General features: G+C 36.9%; 2 protein-coding genes across 4 annotated transcripts; both read right to left on the minus strand.

Annotated features, from left to right (window-relative positions):
- Nucleotides 1–561: 561 nt before the first annotated feature.
- On the minus strand, nucleotides 562–6,497 carry LOC131162970 (mogroside IE synthase-like). 3 transcript variants are annotated; one of them, XM_058119617.1, is made up of 3 exons: nucleotides 6,323–6,497; nucleotides 1,876–2,524; nucleotides 562–1,573 (listed from the first exon to the last, which is right to left on the minus strand). In XM_058119617.1, the coding sequence occupies exons 2-3, from the start codon at nucleotides 2,518–2,520 to the stop codon at nucleotides 851–853; spliced, it is 1,368 nt and encodes a 455-aa protein (XP_057975600.1). In that variant the 5' UTR covers nucleotides 2,521–2,524; nucleotides 6,323–6,497; the 3' UTR covers nucleotides 562–850. The 3 variants fall into 3 exon arrangements, with proteins under 3 accessions (XP_057975600.1, XP_057975601.1, XP_057975602.1); XM_058119618.1 differs by lacking the exon at nucleotides 6,323–6,497 and adding an exon at nucleotides 6,085–6,194; XM_058119619.1 differs by lacking the exon at nucleotides 6,323–6,497 and adding an exon at nucleotides 4,361–4,839.
- On the minus strand, nucleotides 3,365–3,811 carry LOC131162889 (uncharacterized mitochondrial protein AtMg00810-like). Its single transcript, XM_058119497.1, has one exon. It carries the CDS (start codon nucleotides 3,809–3,811, stop codon nucleotides 3,365–3,367), a length of 447 nt encoding a protein of 148 aa, XP_057975480.1.
- Nucleotides 6,498–26,157: the final 19,660 nt, after the last annotated feature.

Here is a 26,157-nt window from a genome sequence, read left to right on the forward strand (position 1 = left end):
AGAAGCAAAAAAAGACAACAAATATTGCATTCTTCCCCAAACCCTTAAAGGGTCTGTTTGAATCAAAGATTTTGTTTGAAAAAAAAGAAAAGAAAATTCTCTATTAAATATTATAAAAAAATATAATTTATTCTAGTATGACTAAAAATTCGGAAAAATTAAATATTAATGATGCATAAAATTAAAATTTTATTTATAGATTTAAAATATTTTTTATTTTTTTTCTTAAAAACCAAACATAGAAATGCGAATTTTTTAATATTTTCCTTATACTAATATTTTTCAACTTCCAAATGGCCCAAAACAGAATTTACTTGTAGTATGACGTATCAATGAGCAGCAACCATCGTAGCAGCGCTAAAGGATGGTGGATGGACCCACAGCCCTTCTTCGATTGTCTTGTGCTGTCTTGTGGGCTTATGATATCACAGACCCAAATGACCCAAGTATTTTCTTGTTAGTATGCTTTTATCTCCTGATTGAAGGAAATTAAATTGAAGTCGGTTTTGAACAATAAAATCTCTAATATTAGCAACTCTTGGTGTAAAACCTAGACCGATCTCATCCAATTTTCAACAGCATGTTAATAGATTCTTAGCAGGATCAACCAAATCCTTAAAAATGCTGTAGTTGCACAAATTATTAGCTGAAGCTAACCATGAGGGATCAGATAAACTACATATTACAAACAATCATAAAAGTGACAGGCTCTTGTTACAATATGTGGCATTTTACAGCTATTCCAATGGTTTTTCACAGCTGCCAAAAAACCTGAATGAGAAGAAAGAAGCATTATGTGATGAGGCATAACCATGAGAAAGAAGCAGCCTTAACGTGAGAAGAATCAGTATTAGGAGGACACAACTCTAGCAATGATTTCATCAGTATGCTTATCTGAACTTCCACCCTCATCCACTGCCTCCTTAGCCAATTGCTTCCACCGAATGGCATTGCTCTTAATCTCTTGTCCTCTCTCTCCGTTTATAACTTCCTGGATACACCTGTTGATTTCTTCACCAGTAACAAAACCTTTCTCATCTGCACTGGGTTTAACTCCCACACCCCAAACTTGCTCTAGAAAATATGCATTAACCATTTGGTCTAGAAACTGAGGCATTCCAACCACAGGCACTCCAAAACTCAACGCCTCTACCGTGGAATTCCACCCACAGTGTGATATGAAGCACCCGATTGCCTGATGGGCCAATACTTCCAACTGGGGGCACCAAGTCACAACTAGTCCCTTTCCTGCAGTCTCCTCCACAAAATTGCTGGGAAGCATTCTTTCTTCAGTTGCCTTCACTACCCACAAGAAGTTGTTGTTATTGTGCTTCAAAGCACATGCCATTTCGGTCATCTGCTCTGCATTCAAACTTGCAGCGCTCCCAAATGAAACATACACCACAGATCCAGTTTCCTTCGTGTTTAGCCACTTTATGCACGCATCATTGTTTGGCTTATAAAGATTGAAACCGTAATTTTCGTCATCTTTCACCCTCTTGTCAAGGTAAATGGATGGTACAGTTGGTCCAATTGTCATAACAGGCCAGAGATTTGCCATCCATTTCACCACCTACATTGATTTTAGCCACATTTGCTTATATCATAGTTCAGACTGGTTTATTAGGAAGCATTATCAAAAACTTCAGATTAACTAAAGTAACATCTATGGAAGTCAATAGAACGGTAATACGGATATTATTTAAGTACTATAGTGACTGAAAAACCACTTAAGATTTATGTTAGTTTCAATTTGGAGGCACATTCCCACACATCAATTTTATATGATTATGCCCTCACTGGGTCAAAATTCCTTATCAAGTCATCATAATTAAACCCAAAGCATAAATGTAAACTATCAAGTACAGAACTCACCTCTTCTTCCAACTTATCATATGAGTTGAAAAGGATCCAATCTGCTTTCTCGATGCCATCGAATTGTTTCAATAGATACATGATTATAGGGGGAAAACGTCCCATATCAGGACCAAATGAAGGCAAGTCTGGGATTCCAAGTTTTGGCAGTCCAGGCATTGAGAATGGAGGCACTGGCAATGGTTCATCCAACAGTTCATAATACATCGGGTAGTAGCTAGCAACAGCAGCACATGACTGTGTGAAAAATGCAACTCCAACTAAGCCCAGCTGCCTGGCTATGTCGAGAGCCCAAGATAAATTTGCATCATATATGAGGCCCTTCACAGGGTACTTAGAGTTCTCTAGTTTTTTTATGAGTTCGGTTAAGCTTTGTGAACCATTGGCTTTGAACCTCTCAACAAAGCCCTTATATCCTCCCGGTCCAACTATACCCCCTTCACTGCAGTCATCATAAATTGGCTCAAGCGTAAATGATCCAGATGCAGCTTGAATGCTCTTGGTGTTGGAGAGTGTAGTAGCTACTGTGATTTTGAGTCCCTTTGAAGCCAACCGTTTGCAGAATTGGAGCATTGGGTTCATGTGACCCTGTCCATGAACTGGAAAAGCCACAACATGGGCCTTGTAGGCTCTCTCCTTTTCCATTTCTCTGCAAAATAAAAAAGATGCATAAAAGTTGTGACAAAATCGATAACCTATATCACCTTGTAGTAATTTTTTTTCATTGAAATTTAGAATTTATTGGAGACGGCAACTCTCAAAGCTCCTGGTGCAGTGAGGTCGTGCTATTTCTCAATTTCATTCAGCAGAATAAGTATTCAATGGCAATTAAAAAAAAGTGAAAATATAATCTAGACATCTTGCATACTGACACAATTAATAGAAGAGATCCTAGATTTCCTGATGCCTAATAATTTATCATCATTCATCAACACATATTCTTTAGTGATAAAACAGAGAAAATAAAATAACATTGAGAGGAATTGTATCATTCTCATCTATACAATATTTGATACAGACATGGTATTTATATACATCAAAAAGGAATATTTTTTTGTAACATATTTCAGTATTACAAATAGAAATGGAACGCGTATGTAACAGAAAATTATTCTGGAGGATTCTGGCTGTAACAGAAAATATTTGCCGATGAGCTGTCCTTTGAGGTCTGATCATGTGTGGTACTGTTATTGCTAATACGCCCCTGCGAGCCAAGCATGTGTGGAAGTATAGTGAGGCTCAATCTAAGTGTTGGGAACCTTGAAACTGATAAGGGCTTTGTAAATATGTCGGCAAGTTGATCCTTGCTTAAAGGAAAAGAGACTTGAAGAGCTTTTGCTTGAATTCGATCCTGTACAAAATGATAGACAATATCTATATGTTTCGTACGGGAATGCATCACAGGATTCATTGAGAGGTATGTTGCCTCCAAGTTATCACAGTAAAGAGTAGGAGGTTTTGACAAGAAAATTCCCAGCTCAGACAAAAGTCATTGCAGCCACAACAATTCAGAGGTTGCATGGGCAAGGGCCTTATATTCTGCCTCCATACTAGATCTGGCTATACTGGATTGTTTCTTTGAGCTCCACAAAACCAAGTTCTTGCCATAAAAGACACAATAGCCACCATTTGATTTCCTGTCATCTGGGCATCCTGCCCTGTCTGCATCGGTGTAGGCAGCCAAAAATGGAGTGGGAGAAGGTGTGATAAATAGACCATAGTGAAGTGTATGCTTTAGGTAGCATAAAATACGCTTAACACTTTGCCAATGGGATAAGCATGGGGCATGCATAAATTGACAAACCCGGTTGACAGAAAAGGAAAGATCTGGTCTGGTAAATAGCAAGTATTGCAAATTGCCCACTACACTTCGATATAAAGAAGGACCTTCCACAGAGGTGGAATCAAAAGCAGACAACTTAGTGGAAGGTGACATGGGGCTGCTAATGGGTTTACAATTCAACATATTTGTCTTTTTAAGCAAATCCAAAATGTATTTCCATTGAGATAACATGAGACCAGTACCATTATGATGACATTCAAAGCCAAATATATAATGTAAAGACCCCAGATCCTTAATAGGAAAATCGGTGCTTAAAACCGAAATAATTTGAGCCAAAACACTCGGATGTGAACTAGTGAGTGCGATATCATCCACATAGACTAGGAAATAGAGAACCACATATTGAAGTTGATAAATAAGCAGTGAGGTGTCTGATTTGAAAGCAACAAAACCCAATTCTAGCAGCCGAGAACTAAGACATGCATAACAGACGTGAGGAGCCCGTTTAAGGCAATATAAAGCTCGATAAAGCTTGCAGACATACTGAGGAAATTGAAGGTGTACAAACGCAAGTGGCTGAGTTGTAAACACATGTTCATCAAGAGTACCATGCAAAAAATCATTTTGGACGCCTAATTGGTGAATCGGCCAACCAGAAGAAATTGCAATGGATAAGACTAACTTGATGGAAGTTGGCTTTACCACAGGACTGAATGTTTTGTTGTAGTCTAAACCTTCAAGTTGACTGTAGCCCTTGGCTACTAGTCTTGCTTTTCTTCATTCAATGGAACCAATCGACAAATGCTTGGTCTTAAAAATCCATCTACAGCCAACAATATTCAGAGTAAAGGTAAGGGGAACCAACGACCATGTGTTAGTGGACATGAGGGCATCAAATTCGAGCTGCATCGCACGTCTCCATTCGGGAAATTTTGAAGCTTCAGTAATAGAGGTGGGTTCATCCGGAACAACAGTGGAAGTGACATGGGCGTGGGTAGAGGCCAGGAAATGGTGCCGTCAGTTCTGATTTTGAGACAATGTTTGTTGAATTTGGCTCTGGTTTGCATGGGATGAATAGAAGGGGGAGGTGGCTCGATGGGGGAAGTTGATTCTGAGGAAGATGAGGTAGAGTGTGCCCTAGAGGAGTCAGTAGGTGGGCTTGGGTTTGAAATGTTGGGTGGAGATGCAAGTGTAATTGGGCTAGGACTATGAGGTGTTGAAGTGGGTAAGTGAGAGATAGATGGATTAATGATGTCAGGATTTGCTGATGAGCTGGGATTAGTAGAATGGGAATTAAGATGTTGTGAAGGCCCATGAGTGTGAGAAAGGGAAATGAGTGGTAAGTGAACGTGCGAGGAATTGGGCCAAGAGGGAGGAGATGGGCTGGGGTTAGAAGAAAAAAAGGGGAAGTTATTTTCATCAAACACATCTCGTGAGATGTACATTCTTGCAGTGGGAACATGAAAGCACATATAGCCATGGTGAGTAGAGCTGTATCCAAGGAAGGCACACAGGAGTGACCTAAAGCTCATTTTGTGATTATTATACAGCCTAAGATTAGGCCAGCATTGACAACCGAATATTTTTAAAAACATGTAGTTTGGTTTTTGATGAAACATAACTTCAAATGGTGATTTGTTATGCAAAACGGGAGTAGGAAGTTTGTTAATTAAATCAACAGCAGTGACAAAAGCATCTGACCAGTAAGAATGAGTTGTGGAAGAATGAGCAAGGAGTGCAAGTCCATTCTCAACAATGTGTCGGTGTTTTCTTTCTACCGAATCATTTTGAGAGTGAGTATAGGGACAAGAAATGCGATGAGAACTACCGAAAGATTGTAACACATTATTGAGAGATCTAAATTCTCCACCCCAATATGATTGTAATGCTTGAATTTCTGTATTAAAGAGAGTTTCTACATGACGTTTAAAAGATAGAATACATCGGATTTACATTTTAATGGAACAATCTAGGTAAACCTACTGTAGTCATCCACAAGGGAAAGATAGTATCTAAAACCACCACGAGAGAACATTGGTGCAGGTCCCCACACGTCAGAAAACAGAAGTTGAAGAGGAGCTGTAGATCTAGATGAGGATCGACCATACGGTAGCTGGTGGAGTTTAGCTTTGTAACACGAGGAGCATGAACCAAATGAAGAAGATGACTTGACAGGAAGAGAAACTTGAGAAAAGGTACTCAAAGAAAAGAAAAGAAGAATCTCTTGAAAAGTAGCGAAAACAAAATTGTATGAATGAGTAGACGCAAGGATATAACAAAAGAAAAACCCCACAACACCAAAAGTAATAAATCAAAACAAACAAAGAATGAAACACCAAAAGTGCACGCATGCCTGAGCAGAAGCAGAGAAACTAATTTGGAAAGAAAGAAAACATAATCAGAAAAAAAATAGGGAAGTAAAATACCACAGCGAAGTCCATGAGTGGGGATCCAAGTTGGAAACTACATGAAATTGTCTTTTCGATTAAGCTAAACATATGAATTAACCCCTCTCAAGCATTAAGTAAACGCAAAATAAGGGATGGCGCGGAAACTTTAAAAAAGAAAAAGAAAAAAGAAAAAAAAAACACATGGAGTTCATCATCAATCTTTCGCAGGAAAGGAAGAAATTTGAGCAATGGAACAATCATGAACACTACTTACCAGTCGAAGTCCTTCCTGTGATTTACCGCTCTTATTCTGCAGAAGAAGCCACGCCAAACGCGCGCACAGGCACGTATTTATGCGCACAAATTTTAATAGCAAGAAATATTTTATTTCGCACGCGGCACTCGCGGGAGGCTGACGCTGACCAGCCAGCAGAAAAAGTTCTTCTTCCTCTGTTTTGCGGGTCAATGGGTTAAAAAAACCTAGACGGGAAAGAGACAGAGAGATGAAATGAGTTTTTTTCCCGTTAAATTTTTTTTTAAAAAATATATTAAATAATATTATTTTCTAGAATGACTCTAATAACTTTAATGAAATCTTACTACTTGATCTAATAAGATTTGTTTAAATCACGTTAGACCAAGTAGTGAAATTTATTGTGGACGAAGGATGTTGCTGTGGACGCGTAGCAAATCTTGCTGGTTCATCGAGCGAGATTTGCTTCATCATCCCTTATAGAGCCTTTCCTCCTTCCATTTTTTGCGCAAATAGAGAGTAGGTCCTCATACGCAGGCTTTGCAGAGAGATGGGGAGGAGTAGAGCAGGTTATTGTTGCCGAGGTAGAGGCTGGACGTGTTGCAGTAGGTCCTCATACGCAGGCTTTGCAGAGAGATGGGGAGGAGCAGAGCAGGTTATTGTTGCCGAGGTAGAGGCTGGACGTGTTGCAGGTTGTAGGTGACCGTTGTTCGTCGGGAGGTTGCCTAACTGTTGAGGAGTAACTATATAAACTCGAGGAGATGGAGTAAGACACAAATTCATCATTTGTTTTGTTCATAAATTTGAAATTAATTTTTTTGATCGAAGAGTTTGTTTGATTGATAAAAGAGTTTAGTGTGCCTTTCAATTTGCTGTTTGAAGACTTCGTTTGGAAACGCCCAAGTTTAAGGTTAGGGTTTTTTTTGTGTTTGAACTTTTTTTTTTTAATGATGCAGTATGTGTAAGAACCCAACCCAAGAGATATGGAATGAATAAATAAGAAAAGGGTAAAACAGTAATTTGAGTAGGCTTCGTCGATGAAGCCAATGTTTTTGTCGACGAAGACCCTCCTATTGTTCGGCGACGAAATGCAGAGGTTCGTCGACGAGGAGAAGTCGAGAGATTTTGGGAAATTCTGAAATTTTAGGCTCGTCGACGAGGCCACCGCGACGTCGACGAACTTCCTTCATTGGCTCGTCGACGAAGACGCCGCCTCGTTGACGAGGTTGGCCGGGTCAAAGGCTCTATAAATATCCATTTTCTTTGCTTCTTGACTAAGTTATCAAAAGTCTCTCTCTCTCTCTCTCTAGAACTCGAAGCTCCACTCTCTCTCTCTAGATTTCATCGCCGTTCGTCGTTAGAATCGACGATCCGACATTACTGCGAGGATCAGGGAATGAATCTCTATGTGTTCTATGGAACGGATTTTCGTTTTGAGGTCTTCGAGTTTTGACCCAAAATCGAGGTAAGACTTGATTTTCATTTCCGTTTCGACAGATTTGTAGAGAGTAAGATTGTAAATAATTATTGTACTATGATTTATAGGTTTTGGGAACTTGGTTCGCTGTTTAGGAGTCATAGAGTTCGTGTTTGGATTTTCGGGGAAAGGTAAGGGGATTCTGTTTATATCAGTTATTTTTGAAATCGAATTTGGTAGAACTGTGGTTCACAATCCTGTGAATGTTTTGGTTACTTATTTGGGGAAATCTAATGAGTAAAACTTATAGGGTTTTCAAGTTATAGTTTTGGGAAAAGGGGGTGTCGGGTTGCATCTTTGGTTTCGTTGGAAAACTGTGGATATATTGTTGAGTATATTGTGTTATAGAGATAGTCGTGCCTTGACTTATTTTAAATTATATTCTAAAAATCATGATCTTGTGATTACCAAATAAGTGTGGAATGAACTGTTATATGAATATGCATTAAGTTGTGATATGCTGAAATGAGATATAGGAACGTGCATTCTGAATTGTTTCAGGTTGTGAAAGAGTGTTCGACTCTATATCCAAAGGTGTGAAATACCATCTGCCAGTGGCAAGAGTGTTCGGCTCTATATCTGAAGGCATGAAATATCGTCTTTTACCGGCTGATCACCGAAGGGTGTGGATCCACCAGATGTACCAGTACGATGCCATGGGAGCTTGGGGCTACGCCATGTGCCGGGGACGCCGTGTAATGCGGTCCAGCTTCGTGCCGAAGAGTGTGATGACACTGGGTTGATTGATCATGTGTGTGTTTAGAATTATACTGGAACTATATTGTGGAAATATTGGAACTAAACCGTGTATGTTTTATGTCATGATAATACTTATATGCCACACACCGATATAACCTCAATCTGCCTTTGTAAGATGTTGTTGACCTTATAGGTTACGCCCGGTTTTGATTATGACAAATACTCATTATATCTAATGGGTGTTTGAGATGATGTGCAAGAGCCTCAATTGTCAAGATCATAATGCACAAAGAGAAAGTGAAGTTGAAGACCTAATTTCTATTTGTATTGTATTTCATATTTATTCAAAGGGTCTGTAATAATAATTAGGGTCTTTGGTTTATAATAATCTCACACGCATCACATGCATGGTATAATACGTAAGCTCAAACCAAGTGTAATCCAAATGACCTTAAAAAGACCTTAAGGGTTACCCTTCGATCGATCGAAAGTTGACCGACACTGGATTTTTTCGTTGTCTTCAAAAGAACTCAAAAATGACCCTAGGATACTCAGCATTGCACCTATGAATGTTAGGCACTTGAATAAGGTTTGTGTGAATCATAATAGGACCAAAATTGCACACTTTGTGCACTTTTAGTTGACCGACCTAGGCAGCTCATTCTGCCCCGGTTGACCGAACCGGTCTAGGCCAACCAGTTGACCATAGCCCGGTCAACCGAATCAGATTAGTTAAAAAACACTTGGTCGACCGAACCACCTAGGAGTCAAACATTTGACTACCTAGTCGATCGAGGGTCCTCGGGAGAAATCCTAATGGTCTGGTCTACCGAGAGGCTCAGTTCATTTTCCCCTGGTCGATCGAACCGCGCAAATTGAAAAATTTGTCTTCCCCTGGTCGACCGACCAAACAGTTCAAAACATGCCCGGTCGACCGAACCATATGAACTTCGGTCGACTGAAAAGGTTTCTAGTCGACCGGACCTCTCGGGTTGCCCTGATTTTTTACCGTGGTTAAAATATTTTAAACATGGTTAATTATTTTAAAATGATTTAAAACTTTCATAATTATTCCCAATAGGTCCCTAACGGTTATATTTCAAGGGGTGTCTATAAATACCCCCTCATTTGGGATAGTTAGTATGAGATTAGCCACTTTGATTAGGAGAGATTCTCTGAAATTCCCAAAACCTATAATACTCATATCTAAGCCCCAACCACTTATACTTACCTTCTTTTATTGGTCAAACTCTCTGTAAGTTGATTGAGTACTTGATTAGAAAGGTTTGCTCTCCTTGTTTATTTGATTGAAACGATTTTCTTTAGAGCCAAACCTAAGTGTTCTTAGGGGGCTTTGTTCATAAGCCTATCCTAAGAAGACTTACCTAAGCTTCTGAGTATTGCATTTGTGTTACAATTTCTTAGAAAGCTTGTATTTTTTTTGGGTTGCAAAAACATTTTCAAAAACATACTCAAATATCTTGTGTGATTTATATTGACATATTTGTGAAAAGATATTTGTCTTTGTGATATTAATCCTTGTTGCAATATTCATTAACCTACATATCATTTTCTGAATACAAAGACTGAATATCTTTTGCAAACCAAGCATATACATTATTTGATATTTACATTCTTGAGACATCCTGCTGAAATATTTGAGACTTGATATCTTTGTGTGAACCCGATTGATTGAATATCTTGAGATACAAAGATTTTTTGATTGATACTCTCACGCACTCGTTACACTGATAGTAAATATATATATTTGAGAGTTGAAATACTATACCACACTAAGCTTACATATTAAATCATCTTGTGGTGTTTGTGAATGCGCATTTAGATACATATCTACTTTACACAAAAGCACAATCATTGTACCATTTCATTGATTGAGTGAATCTGTTGTATTTCCAGGCACGGGCCTGAAGAGGGAGACTAGCCCTGGAATAGTCTCGGATTGGCTTAGACCCGATTAGGAAAGTTAGGTGCGTCATCCTGTTAAGGCGTGTAGGTTGAGGTCAGCCCTACTAATTGACCTGGTTAAGGTTGAGTCAGCTTTGTGGTAATTGACCTGGTTGTAATCGGTGCCGCTCCACCCTTAAGTGAGCTATTAGTGGAATCCTCAGACTTGCAAGCTAGAGGCAGGGACGTAGGCACAGTTGGCTGAACCCCGATAACGTATCGTGTGTTTGTTCATATTTCTACACTTTATATTTATAGCACGTGTATGTTATCATGCGCTTGATTTAAATTTTCGTTTATTATATTTATTAGCGTATTTGGAACTACAAAGAAGGACCCTAGGTTGTAATATTCTGCTAACATCTAGCTCAATTTAGGAGAAAAGTTTAAAATTCCAATTCACCCCCCCTCTTGGGAATACACCAATTCTAACAATTGGTATCAGAGCCTCGTTGCACTAGATTCAAATGTTTTTTGCAAAAAGATAGCAATGACTCACTTTGGTGTATCTCCATTCGGTGAGGTACAGTCACTTTCCAGTCCTCCATTATTTTTTGGTGTCGATTACACCACGTGGAAAAAATTAGAATGACCATATTTTTGAAATCTATGGACTGGAGGGTCTGGCTTGTGATTGCTAAAGGAAGATGTGCACAAATAAATGAAAATGATTTTAATATGATTAATTCTAATGCCATGGACATGCTATATCTTGCGTTAGATTCTGATATTTTGGTTGAGTTTGTGGCATGTCAGACTGCAAAATAAATCTGGGATGAACTAGAAAAGAAAAATGAAGAATCCCAGGAGAAAGAGATCACTCCTCCGAATGCTCTGAGTTCAAAAGATCAGGAGGAGATAAATCATAAGCATATAGCATTTACAGTCAATGAGGTATATGATTCCCATTCTATCTCTTTTGATGATCCCTGTGCTGAATGCTATGTTGTGTCACATGCTAAATCATTCATTGAACATAATGATAGTTATGTTAATATTGCATGTGATGTTCATCTGTTGATTCCTATAATATAATTCGTGATGAATCTTCAAATTTTTCTTGTGATGATGATGGTATGAATGAATGCAATGATTTATGTGTCTTTCAATTTGAGAAATCATGTGACGAATCATTTGATGAGATGCCTTCATATGGAGAACTAGAAAAGACCTCATTTAAAATGCATAGAATTCTAGTTAAGATATCAAGGAAGGAAACATTTTTGAAAGATGAAAATGAAAAGGTGGCAAAGCACTTGAATGATTTGAAGAAATATCGAGCCACACTAGAAAGGAGAAAAACGGAGAAGGTTTTGAAAATCATTTGCTTAGAAAGAAAAAATTATTCTAAAATGTTTTTCAAATCCCCAAGTGATAAAGACAACCTAAACAACCCCTTTGGACCTAAAAGAAAGCTTGTTTCAAAAAGGGTTCAGGTTGCTTACATAGAACCAACAGACTAGCCTCACTAAAGAAAAATGGAATAAATAAGAACAATCCTTTACGTATATTCAATACCTACTTATTTTGCAAAATTGTGTGGCACATATGGTTTAATTTCTTACTTAGAAGTGTGAGAGGCTTAGAAAAGGAAGTGAAATGGATAATTAGCAAAGCAAGCCCCGTAGGACTTAAGGAAAAACGGATTCAAATAGAAATTGTATTCTAGTTATTCTTCCTTTGTTCCTAGGTTTAGGGGTTGTAATTACTGCATGATTGGGAAGTGATTGATGCTTAAAACGAAACTTTTAGTATACAAAATCACTAAGTCATCTTGTTATACTAAGACTTTTATCCACTTCCCAATGGACATGACATTTATGCCTAGTACTTAATTTCTAATGCTTAACCTATATCAACATGAAAAGCCTAAATCGAAATCAAGTCATCACTCTGGGCTTAAAGCACTATTGATCATAAATGACTAATATATATTGAGTGTTTCTCATAACTATAACCAAATTAGAGGTATCCTCTAAAGAATTGGTCCCTTTGAGTTTGAATTGCAAAACCTTTAATTCTGGTTTATCTCATCCATAGGAAATCATTACCAAACCATGATCATACTTGGTGAGGTGTCACCTATTCCTTGGTTGTATCCTTGCTCCTCCATGTCATCATTTCTGAAGGATACTCTCCAATCACCAAAGAGCAGTTTAAGAAAAGTCACATACTCCTTAGTGCTCGATGCCGAAATAGTCAGGACTTAAAGGGAAGTAATCTATGTTCAATAAGTCAAATCTTGGTACATACCTCAATTGTGTAATATATCTTCAACAAGAATCCCTAAGAATCATGTTTATGTTGTAACATATCAAATCTGAACCTAAGGGAGAACTTTGGATCAAAATGAGGCAAAATGGGGAAAATTCACTATGCTCAGTCAATCGAGCATTGTATAAGTAAAAGCTCTCGATCGACCGAAACCCGTTGAGTTTGACCTTCCAGTCGATCGAACCTCAGTTAACATATTCCCCACAGTCGACTGAACCTTTCGGTTTTCCCTTGGTTGACCGAACTTGGATACAGTACTCCCTCTTGGTCGACCGTTCATCTCAGTTCAAATTCTCCCCGATCGACCGAACAGTGTCGGTGCATAGAGAACTTGAATCGTCGGTCGACCATATTTGCTTCTAGTTGACCGAGCTGTGATATATATATATATATACTTTCTCCTCGTTTAAAGCTTATTTGTGCGAGAATTTTGAGAGCTCCGTCACCTTTCCCCGTAATATTACCAAGAAAACTGTGTTTTGTGTCTCACATCCGTCATCCTACACTCATGGCACACCACAATGAGCACATCGAAGCCCATGACTTAGCACATGCTGAGGACGAGTACTTCATATTAGAATAGTGCAACGTCAGATACATATGGGAGTTTCGTCCTAAGGAGGCGATATTGGGTAAGATCCTAGACTTGGAATTTATGAATCAGTATTTTGGCAACGTAATGGACATGTTTGAATATCAAGGCTAGAAAACATTTATTTCCTATCAGCCTGGGGGTCACTACCCAACGTATGTTAGGATGTTTTATGGAAATTTGGGTAATGATGAAAATGGGTACTTCTCCCGAGTATTGAGGACGAATGTACAATTTGATGCACAATACCTCTCAGATGTCCTTGATATTGATCGTGGAGATTTTGAGTGCCCAGATGTGGTAAATTCCTAGATCCATGAACAGGAATTTACAATTGCCACATTTGCAAACATGTAATCTTTAAAATATAATTGTGTATCTGAGTTTGCTATCTGAAGGTACTGCTAGTATAATAATATAAATTACTGTTGTGTGATATATCTGTACATAGGAACTTCTGCTATACCCTGAGATCTGTATATCATGATATAACCCCTCATGATAGGGTTGTGCGGCCCATAGGCTAGACTTACTCTGGTTGGCCTACCAGGCAAGTCAATCTATATTTGTACATTCGCCAATCTAGCCCACTGCAATCTCTCCGGGCAATCTCCCAAACTCTAGCATCATCTAACTGACCACCTCAACCCAGCTCGCTGGGGAGACTGCAATCTCTCCTTGCTCGATTAGATGGAATCCACATACTATCTAAGTTATGTGGTTGCACTCTATTCTATACTAGCAACGGTACAGTGCTCTATTGTATATTTATCTGTTTGTAATTTTCACAAGGTTCTGTAACTGTGTAATGTATACATATATAAATATATAATAATCTTGCTGCTTTTAACATGATTTCAAAAACAACCATAATATTATAGTTCTGAACTATATTCATAATATCTATCTGTATCATCTGTGATTTCCGTCTGTACTATCTGTAACAACTATATATAATATCTATATATAATATCCGTATACAATATCTGTATATAATATCTATATATGTATAATATCTGTGTATAATATCTGTAATCTCTGTATAATCTGAATAATCTGTCTATAATATCTGTAAAATCTGTCAGAGTGTTATGGTGTTGAAATCATGTTATTTTAAGAAATACTAGAAGTCTCATTCATTGCTAATGATTTGAAATATCTGAATATCTATAATACTAAAAAATCTACATACTATACTGTAATAAACTCATGCCACACATTGAGTAAACATATTCTCATGCTCAATTTCTATAATTCTGCTATAAAGATAATATTCATAATTCTCTACGAAAAATAATCTGATCTGCATACTTGTATATACATATTCATAATATTCTATATACATAATAAAAATTGCTAGCATAGCATATTTCCCTTACCTTAAATCTGAAAAGCCCCTATAAAATTCTGACTCTATACTCGCAGGGTTCCTAACTCAACATCCTGAAAACAGTATCCCTCAGAACAAAACATTAGTATTTCCTTACCTACAACATTTCTGACAATTACAAGGAAGGCATAATCTGAATAAAATGCTTTACCCTGGATTTGGGATGAATTTCAAATCAACTTTCCCCTCGATCTACTCCGACAGACTTGCAAAGAACTTCGCCAGGAGCGTTGTGGTGGCCTCAAATCTTCAATCCAGCGAGAAATGGGGTCAGGATCGAAAAGAGAAGGGGAGGGGGTCGTAGGAGAGAGAGAGGGAGAGAGAGAGAGAGAGAGAGAGAGAGAGAGAGAGAGAGAGAGAAGGGTTTTGCACTGAAAATTTGATTAAAAATCTGAGTTTCAGTTATTTATAGGGCTGGATTCGTCGACAAGACACGTCACCTCGTCGACGAGTTCTTAAGTAATTTCGTTGACGAATCCTACCTCCACGTTGATGAAATTCAGACTGCCTAAAAACCCTCTCTCAGTATCTTTTCGTTGACAAGGCATGACTTCGTCGACGAGGCCTACTTATGCGCTCGTTGATGAACTCCCTGTGTTCGTCGATGAGGCCTCGTTTAAAATTTTTTGAGTTATTATATTCAAAGTGCAATGTCGTCGACGAAGCCTGCTGCCTCCTTCTGTTTCTGTTTCTGTTTCCATTTCCATTTCCCTCTTTCTTTATTATTTAAATACCATTATTTTTCGGATTGTTACATAAACCCTTTATCATTTAAATACCATTATTTATCATTTCTCTTTCTCTTTCTTTTTCCATTTCCCTCCCTCTTTATCATTTAAATACCATTATTCCTTGGTCATTACACAGTAAGCCCTCAGGCGGAGAGTTTCACTTCGCCTCAATTATTTATATTATTAACTCACACAAAATCATTTCTCAATTTTACCATTCTCTATTTCTCATTTTCAATTATTTATTTCATTTCTCATTTTAGCCCATTTTATCATTCTTTCACTTTCCGTTTCCATTTCGCTATCCGGCTCATGAGTATCCTTGGTATCTAGTACCAATATTGCGTCTGTAACTCATGGCTACCCTGAGGATCTTTCTTTCCATGTCATGCTTCCCCCCATGGTCAAGGTTGTGCGGCTCGAAGGCTAGATCTAACCGCGGTTGGCTGACCCGGTTAGATCAAATTATCATATCACATATCTTGCGTCTGTAGTACGACTAGCCGGCCTATAGCCATGATCTGGACTCAGGGGGCACAACAACTCTACTAAACAGCTCAGTCGACTATCATGCCACACACTCCAAGAGTCTGTGTGATTGCACTACACTAGAAACGGTACCGTGCTCAATATCACAACCCATCATTAGGGTTTCCACAACCATCCATCAGAGTTCACTACCACATACCCGCAATCATTATGCGGTATTGACATTTCATCAATCATTTTTCAATATATACGTTTCAGAATTTACGTTCTTATTTTCATGTTTTAATATTTCTATATCAATATACATCATTAATCTCATATCAGTATATCTCAATTCATCCCAATATAAATGTTCTCATCACTTTCTGTACACATTTCATCATCTCATAATAGTATATATCGTATTTCACGTATTTCAACATTTCTCAAAATACCCATATCAGTAATTTGCAAAATCTCATTTTTCATGAAAATCATTTCTACTCATATAAATACAATATTTTATTATTTTCCACTAATCACATCAATAATTCTCATTTCAATATTTTCTTAGAAAGTACTCATCGTTATATTTCACATTTTTCAATATACGTCATATGCCACACAGTTTTCATCTAATATTCATAATATATTAATTTCACACTCCAAAATATCAAAATTTAATATTACTCAAATGCCACACAATTTATATGATATTTATATCATAATAATTTCCAAACAAAATATCATATGCTCATTTTCACATATTAATTCAAATAGTAGTTCTAAAACCTAGATCCTACACCCTTGACGCTCGAAATTCAAATCCTCCAATTCTCATTTTCCTTAGATTAATTAACTCATTTCCCCAAAATAATACTCATATAACCTTCCCTAGGCTCCATATATCCCAAATTAACACTTAAATTAATATTTAATACCCTCACTTGATATTCTGAACTACGTCTGCGAGGTCCCGAAATTACACCCGCAGCGCTCACCTGGACCCTAAATTTCAAAAATCCTACTTTAACCATAAATGCTTAATATTCTAGCATTTCTAAATTAACACTAATTAAATAATAATAAGCCCCTTAAAATCCCCTTATCCCAAATTTGGGTTATGCCTACGACGACCCCACAAGAAATCCGTTTCGCTAGACTTGTAGAGAATTATCTCTAGATTCTCGTGGTGGTGTTCGATCATCAATTAGGCTTAAAATTCACAAGAAATTGAGGTAAAAGTGAAAATTTAGCTTACCTCAGGAGATACGCCTACGCCACTTCTACCACCAATCTGCTTCGGTAGAAATGACGGTGATAGAAAACAGAGTCTAGCGGTATCTTCCGATTTACAATCAGACGAGTATTTGTTGGGAAACTGAAGAGAGAGGGAGAGAGAACGAGAAGAGAGAGACAAGAACTGGGGGTGGGGGGGCTCTCAGCGCAGGATACTATAATCCAATCCTCCTGAAGCAGAAGCTTTAGGAGGTTACATATATATATATATATATAAAATATAAAATAATAATAATAATAATAATAATATTTAATTAATATTAATAATAATATATTTTATTAATAAAAATAAAAATAAATTTTAATTATTATTATTTTCTTTTTTTATAAATTTAATTAATTAATTAATTAATTAATTTTTTTTTTGGGAATCACCCCATTAATCTTGTATAGTCATTTTGGGGTTATTACATGTAGCGTCACCCAGCATGTGATGGCTGAGATGGCCAGGAGCTCGGGGGAGCGGAGCTGCACGATCGAACAGTTCACACGTATGTGACCCTCGTCTTTTGCTGGAGGAGCAAACCCACTAGTAGTAGAGAATTGGTTTCAGGACATAGAGGATATACTGGCAGTTCTCTCATGTACAGACAAGGAGAGGGTGTTATTTGCCATATTTAAGTTGACTCGGGAAGCAAAGCGCTGGTTGAGGTCGGTAAGGTTATTAGAGGAGCAAATGCCTGACCCTATAGCGATGACGTGGAGTCACTTCAGGGAAATTTTCTTCGAGCGGTACTTTCCCGCTACAGTCAAGAGTGCAAAGGCATCAGAGTTTCTGTATCTGATGCAGGGGCCTTTGACGGTGCAACAGTATGCAGCGAGATTTATTGAGCTGTCCCAGTTCTCCTCGTATTTGGTGCTAGATGAGGAGAGGAAGGTAAGGAAGTTTGAGGAGGGCTTGAGGCAGAACCTGTATCTCAGATATAGTGGACAGGGCTGTAGTGATTGAAAGCGGCCTACAGAGAGGCGCAGCAACACAAAGTCAGAGGAAGAGGCCCGTGCCTTCTGATTTTTAGGCAGGGTCCAGTCAAAGGCTATGGAGGAGATATGATAGCAGAGGGGGACGACTACAGGGAGGAGGAGATCGAGCAGTACAGGGTAGACAGAGGCCCCCTCCTTGCCCAGATGTTTTAGGAGGCAACTAGGAGAGTGCTCAGTGAGGGAGGATGTCTGCTATCAGTGCCACCAGCCTGGACATATTGCGAGAAACTGTCAGGCACCCCCAGCGGTAGCAGCTGCTCCTCGACCATATAGAGTAGGCTATCAGGCACCTTGAGGTGGACAACAAAGGAATACTGCTCCGGTGCGAGTTTATGCACTAACGTCAGGAGATGCTGAGATAGTAGGAGATGTGGTGATAGGTACTGTTTCAATATTGTCATTTAAAGCTACTGTCTTGTTTGATTCAGGGACGACTCATTCTTTTATCACCCAAGAATATGTTAAGTTGTGTGGGTTTGAATCTCAGTAGTTAGATATTAGTTTGTCTGTTGCTACGCCGACTGGGGCAATAGGAATATGTAGAAAGGTATTCAGGGACTGTTCAGTGGGTAATCAGGGGAGGTCTTTGTCAGCTAATCTGATGGTTTTAGACATGCATGGGTTTAAGGTAATCTTGGTAATGGACTGGCTAGATGCCCACTATGCTAGCATTGTTTGCCATCAGAGAGAGGTAGTATTCAGACCCCTAGAGGGACAGGAGTACAAATTCGTGGGATCGTGTGTGTGCACCCCACCTCAGTTACTATATGCTATTCAGGTACGTAGATTGCTATTAGAAGGCTGTTAGCGATATTTAGCCTGTGTGAAAGCAGTATCAAAAGAGGAGTTGAGGGTGTAGGATATCCCAGTGGTGAGGGATTTTCCTGATGTATTCTTTGAGGATTTTCTGGGACTACCTCCTAATCGTGAGGTTGAGTTTGTTATTGATTTGGTTCCAGGAGTAGCACTGATTTCGAAGACGCTATATAGAATGGCACCGGCAGAGCTGAAAGAATTGAAAGAACAGTTGTAGGAACTATTAGATAATAAAGGCCCAATTGACGTGTGTAGACACCCCATTTTTCCCAAGCCCAATACAACAAAAGTTGTAATTATTATTATTATTATTATTATTATTTCTATTATCCTTATTATTATTTTTACTATTATTATAATTATTTTTATTATCTTACTTTATTATTATTATAATTATTGTTATTGTTATTATTATTATTTTCATTATTATTATTATTATTATTATTACTTTACTATTAGTTTTCTTATTATTATTGTTATTAATATTATCTTTATTTTTAAATATTATTATTATTATTATTATTATTATTATTATTATTATTATACGACTATTATTATTATTGTCATTGACTTTATTATCATGGTTTTTATTTTGCATTATTATCCTTATTATTATTATTATTATTTTTAAATATTACTTTATTATTATTATTATCGTACTATTATTATATTATTATTATTTTCAAATCTTGTCATTATTACATTACTATTATTATTATGATTATTATTATTAAGAATTATTATTAGTTGTCATATTCATTATTACTATAAAAGTATAAAAATAAAAAAAAGAAAAAAAAAGAAAATAAAAGAGGGAGCTTTAGGGTTTTGATTTTTTATAAATAGGAAAGAAAAAAACACCCTTGAGGGGGGAAGCATAGACCAAAGAAAAAAGAAACCTTACCTCGCAGTCTCGTCCTGCAACAATGGAGTCGTCGGCGTTTGCGCAGTCAACTAGATGAAACCAATCGAGCAGCAATTTCTTATCCGATCAATGTGAAACTTTACGAGGTCTTTTCTAACCCTTTCATCTTAATTGTCACCGTTCAGATTCTTCTTTTGAGTTTTCCCCCTTTGTGTTAATTTCTTGCACAGCCGTATCACCGCCGCAGCAGTGGAGTCATCAGCGTCTGCGCATCCAACTGGACGAAGCCAATCGAGCAGCAATTTCTTGTCCGATCAATGCGAAATTTTACGAGGTCGTTTCTAACCCTTTCTTCTTAATTGTCACCATTCAAATTCTTATTTTTAGTTTTCTCCCTTAGCGTTAATTTCTTGCACAGCAGTATCACTGCCGCAGCAGTGGAGTCATCGGCGTCTGCGCATTCAACTGGACGAAGCTAATCGAGCGGCGATTTCTTATCTGATCAATGCGAAACTTTACGAGGTCGTTTCTAACCCTTTCATCTTAATTGTCACCATTCAAATTCGTCTTTTGAGTTTTCCCCCTTGGTGTTAATTTCTTGCATAGCTGTATCACCGCCGTAGCAGTGGAGTCATCGGCGTCTGCTTATTCAACTGGACAAAGCCAATCGAGCGGCGATTTCTTATCCGATCAATGCAAAATTTTACCAAGTCGTTTCTGACCCTTTCATCTTAATTTTTACCATTTAGATTATTATTTTGAGTTTTACGACTTTATTTTAATTTATTGCACAACCGTCTCATCGCCGCAGCAGTGGAATCGTCGGCGTCTGCGCATTCAACTAGATGAAGTCAATCGAGCGGAGATTTCTTATCTGATCGATCTGAAACCTTACTCGGTTGTTTCTGACTCTCCCTTGTTAATATTTATTGGTTTGATTAAGTTCTTTAAGCTTCGTAATTTTATCTTCATCTCTTGGACAACTTGTCCACAAACCCACTACACACACTTAGCACACTGCCTACACGTACACTGCACACGCTAAATATAGGCTGTATATTATTATATTTATTATAATATTGTCAAGTTCTTATATTTCTATTATATGGTATTATTCATAAGATCTTTTAAGGTGTATATGTTAGTAAGTTAATTGCTTTTTAGTCATAGTATCACTATATATATTTATCTTGAGTTTTGGGTTTTTATTATTGTGGTATTTATTGTAGACATTAACTAGCCTATTCTCATTATGGTTGGATTTTAATAATTTTCTTGTTTACATATATTGTTGTAGATGTTAATTGATTTATTGTTATTCTCGTTATTTGTTTTATTATTTATTGTTAAAGTTCTGTCTGTTCGTTTTTCCCGTATTGTCATGTATTTATTACTATTATAATATGTGTTGATTATTTTGCGTTTATGGTTTTTGTCATAATTAAGGTTCACATGTGGGGTTATTATTATTTTGTATATTTAGTGTTTATATCATATGTACATTAATTTTTGATTTGATTTATTTCCATAATTTCCCATTTGATGGTCATATTGGATATTTACATATTAGTATTAGCTTTAAATTGTTTCCATAGTTTCACAGCTTGCTTACCCTTTGTATAATTACCTGCTAGTCTTAGGATTACTTGATTTAATTTGATGAGTAGATTGTTTCCTTAGTTTTGGTAATTTTGTTTATATATGTATTGATTGTGTGTTCCCATTAGGTAAGTTGCAATTATAATATATAGAATATTATGGTATTAATATTATACTTATATTAGGTATTATCTATTAAGATATTCTTTTTTTTTATTTCTAATATATATGGTATTACCTTTTATGATGTCTTTAGTATCTTGATACATATAATATCTTATGATAATTTGTTACTTATTATCCTATTATTATATATTAAAACCTCCCATACTAATATTTTCCTATAAAAAATTTAATATAATTTCAAAATTTGGGAGTGTATTTTCTTAAGTATTTTCTTAATTTTTTATCCCTATGATTTTAATGCTAGGGTATGAGCTTTCGGGCTTCACGTACCTTAAACTCTGAGGGAATATATATGTATATATTACATTTATTTATTTATTTATTTTTCATGTGTATTTATAAACTCATAAAAGGAGTAACTTAAAGACTTTTTAAATTAACTTAGGGATAATTTTAAATTAATTAGGTACCGTTCGTAAGAACGGGCGCGTAAGGGGTGCTCGTACCTTCCCCTCGCATAACCGAACTCCCGACCCCAGCTCTGGTAACGTAGGCCCATTCTACCCCTAACGGGGTAGTAATCATGTGTTCTAACCACACTAAAAGGTTAGTGGCGACTCCGATCATTCCATGTTTTTCTTGAAAATTTAAAACACATTTTTAATTTCGCTGCTCGGGGCACACACGCTTCCGGGGACGTTGCGACAACGTGGGAAATTGAGTATTCTTGAAGGTAGCTCCTCTGAGAGGTGTTATGATGTTTGGTAAGAAAAGCAAGTTAAGCCCTAGGTATATTGGCCCTTTTGAGATACTTGAGAGAGTGGGGTCAGTTGCCTACATGCTAACTTTGCCACCAGCTTTATCTAGAATACACGACGTATTCCATGTAGTTATGCTGAGGAAATACATCCCAGATCCATCCCACATAATTAGTTATGCAGAAATAGAACTTACAGACTCATTAGCTTATGAAGAAGCACTAGTACTGTAATGACCTGCTTAATTTCCACATTTTTTTTATATAATAAAACCAATATAACACATCTAACAGATCATGATCAACCTGAACCCGTGGGTAACAAGGATGCAACAGAGATATAATATGGAAGCCTAAGTAGCAGGGAACATAAAATCATAATCACTATAAACATAATACCATCCACCTTAGTACCAGAGTTACTACATCCATTACATTTATATACACATCCCAAAAAGTGTCTTAGAGCCACTTCTCACCAAATCCAACTGGCCCTAACAAAATACTTACCCTTGAAAAAGGGCAGGTCAGCTGTACCTATCTCAGCAGAGCTTTATCTGCTCTCCTATTAGGGGCTCCTGAAAATTTCATGTAATTCGGTGTGAGACACCTCTCAGTAAGGGAAATAAACTAATACTAGTGTATGACAACATGAGTTTTCTTTGTTATACATAAATCAAATATACACATATTTAGTAAACTGTTATATCATATCTGGGAAAACATATATTATCATAACATGGCAGAACATATTGCATTTTCATAGACATAATTCATCTCATATGATAATAATACGAAAACAACCCTGGTAGGTTAGCTGGCTGTTGTCATGACTGGGTTGTGTGGCCTGAAGGCGGGACCTAACAATGGTTGGCCGACCACTGCCAAGTCAAAAGTACAGTCTATAAGTCTGATGGGTCTGCCAGTGTAGCGACCTGAAGAATAATAGTATTTAAATAATAACGAGGGAGAGTAATGGAAAGAGTAACAAAAGGAGGCAATAACGAGGGAGAGTAATGGAAAGAGTAACAAAAGGAGGCAATAACGAGGGAGAGTAATGGAAACAGTAACAGAAGGAGGCAATAACGAAGGAGAGTAATGGAAACAATAATAGAAGGAGGCAGCCGACTTCATCGACGAACTCTTTGCATTCGTCAATGACATTACATTTTGGATGGGATAAAACGAAAGATTTTCCACAGGGCCTCATCGATGAAGCTGCGACTCGTCGACAAGAAGATACCGAGAGAAGAATTTGGGCTACTTTGAATTTCATCGATGAAGGATAAGGTTCGTCGACGAAATTACTTAAGGACTCGTCGACGAGAAGACCGCAGTATAAATAGCCCTAAACTCATTTTAATCATAGAAAATCAGTGCCGCTCTCTTCTTTCTCTCTATCCTACGACCTCGCCCTCTTCCCTCTTCGATTCTGGCCCCGTCAGTCGCCGGATCGACGATATGAGGCTACCACGACGTTCCTAGCGGAGTTCTCTTCAAGTCTGCCGGAGCGGATCGTTGGTGGAACGAAGTTGGAATTCATCCCAAATCCAGGGTAAGGTCTTTCATTCGGAATTTGGCTTTCTAACAGCTGTAGAAAATGTAATAGACGTAAAAATAGTAATGTTTTGTTCTACGATTTATGGTTTTCAGGATGTCGAGTGGAGAACCCTGCGGGTGTTGGACCCGTTATAGTAGGAGTTTTTTAACAGGAAACAGGTAAGGGAAATATGCTATGCTAGGTTATTTGAGTATGATTTCAGTATAAAATTATAAATATTCCCCTAGAGTATTATTCACAGCAGAGACTTATACTGTTTATCAAGTATGATTAATATGTTTTAAAATTACTGTGTGACTTGAGAATATAGATATAGTAAACATGTTTTACAGTATTTTTCAGAGATGTGTTTTACAGAATATACAGACAGTGAATGTATTTTACAGCAATTATAGAAATACCATGATTATACAATTTTACAATACTATGACATATAGATTTACAATTAATTACAGAAACACAATTGATATAGATACAATTTTCTACAGCGTCATGGTTTATAAAGTTATTACAGAATCATGGTAAAACAGATAGTTGTATATAAAGATGTATTATATAGTATCAGACCCTGTTGGACCATACAATTACAGTGCACGGTACCGTAGCTACATATAGTTTATAGAGTGCAACTACCTATTCAAATAATACGTGGTATAAAGGTCGATCGCATAGAGCCCATGAGTGGACAGGCTCCCCATTAGATATAGGTTGAGGAGGGCTGATCAGACTATGGGGTATGGCGATTTATTCCTGGTTGGCCAGCCAAGGTAAATCCCACCTACAGGCCGCACAACCCTGTCATGAGGGGTTAAATCATGACATACAGTTATCCACAAGGAAGTTTACAGTTATTACTATGTTTATACAGGTTTACAAAAATAGAAAATATATGTATATATATATTAGCAGTATTTTGAGTAGAAACCTAAAGCAAAGAAATGTTAAGTAATAGGTAAAAGATGAAGATTATATTACTGGTATTGTACTTTACAGATTCAGTGATACATGACTATATAGTAATATATTTTCACAATATTGTAACTCATTTGCCACACACTAACAATAACATATTTCGTCTTATTGAGCGTTGGCTCATCCCAATTACTTTAACATTTTTCAGGTGTTCCAGATAGGCGAGCAGATCAGGCTCGCAGATAGAGGGGCCTTGGTATTGCCGTGACAGTAGTGTGAGTATTTTTGGGAGTATTTTTGTATCGAAAACAAACAAACATATATGTATATTTTGGGAAACACTTTAGCACTATGGTATTGTATATAACTATATATGGTTATGTTTATTTGATTCCTACTTCTTGCTGCTTAAGTTGATGATTGAGTTTAATCTAGTATTGTAAAGACTTGAAAATTTAAAAGGATTAAAATAATTTTAAAAAAATAAATAAAATAACAGATAAATAAATAAAAGGAATGACATAGGAAAAAGAAGAAAAAAAATTAAAAATAAAGAAATTAAATTAAATTAAGATAAATTAAATAATTAAATAATTAGTTATTAAATTAAATATTTTTACATTGGATTTAAAAAAAAAAAACTAATTAGAATAATATATATAAGTAAGTTAATATATATATATATATATATATATATGATAAGTATAAGTTAAAATAATATATATATATATATATATATATATATATATATATAGTAAAGTAAAAGAAAGAAAAAGAAAAAAAAAAAGAGAAGAAGAAGAAAGAAGAAGAAGCTGGAGTCAGAATTGCCCCCCCTCTCTGCAAATTCCTGCATATCGCGGCTGCTCCGTCTCCGTTTCTCTCTCTCTTTCAATTTCTCGGCGAGTTTGCGACGAATCGGGAAACGAAAGGTGCCGTTGGAATCCTGATTCTGCTGTCAATATTTCTACTGGAGCAGATTTTTCATGGGAACGGCTTAAGTACTGTTCCTGGGGAAAGGTAATTTTTTCCCATTTTCTCAATTTCGCTGTTAATATGTGGTTAAATCGACGATCGGGTACCACCACGTTGTCCTAGTCATCGTCGTCGTCATTTTGACGTAAGTAATTTTTCAATTGAGATTTTCTAGGCCCTACTCCAAAACGAGAGTGAGATTTGAGAATTTGGTTAAATTTAAGGATATTATTATTTATTTAGGAATTATGGCCTTAGGAAATAATTTATTGGAACTAGGAAATTTAATTTCAGGGTCCGGGTGAGCGCTGCAGGTATTTTTCGGAGTCCCTGTTGGCGTAGTTCAAGAAACCAGGTAAGAGAAAAAATATA

The sequence above is a fragment of the Malania oleifera genome, chromosome 8 (genome assembly GCF_029873635.1).
Source record: "Malania oleifera isolate guangnan ecotype guangnan chromosome 8, ASM2987363v1, whole genome shotgun sequence".
In the NCBI taxonomy this organism is placed as follows: Eukaryota; Viridiplantae; Streptophyta; class Magnoliopsida; order Santalales; family Ximeniaceae; genus Malania; species Malania oleifera.

Coding starts and splice junctions, on each gene's coding strand:
- LOC131162970 (XM_058119617.1), bottom strand. CDS start 2,520: ATGGAAAAGGAGAGAGCCTACAAGGCCCATGTTGTGGCTTTTCCAGTT. Junction 1,574..1,875: donor ATGATAAGTTGGAAGAAGAG/GTGAGTTCTGTA, acceptor AAATCAATGTAG/GTGGTGAAATGGATGGCAAA.
- LOC131162889 (XM_058119497.1), bottom strand. CDS start 3,811: ATGTCACCTTCCACTAAGTTGTCTGCTTTTGATTCCACCTCTGTGGAA.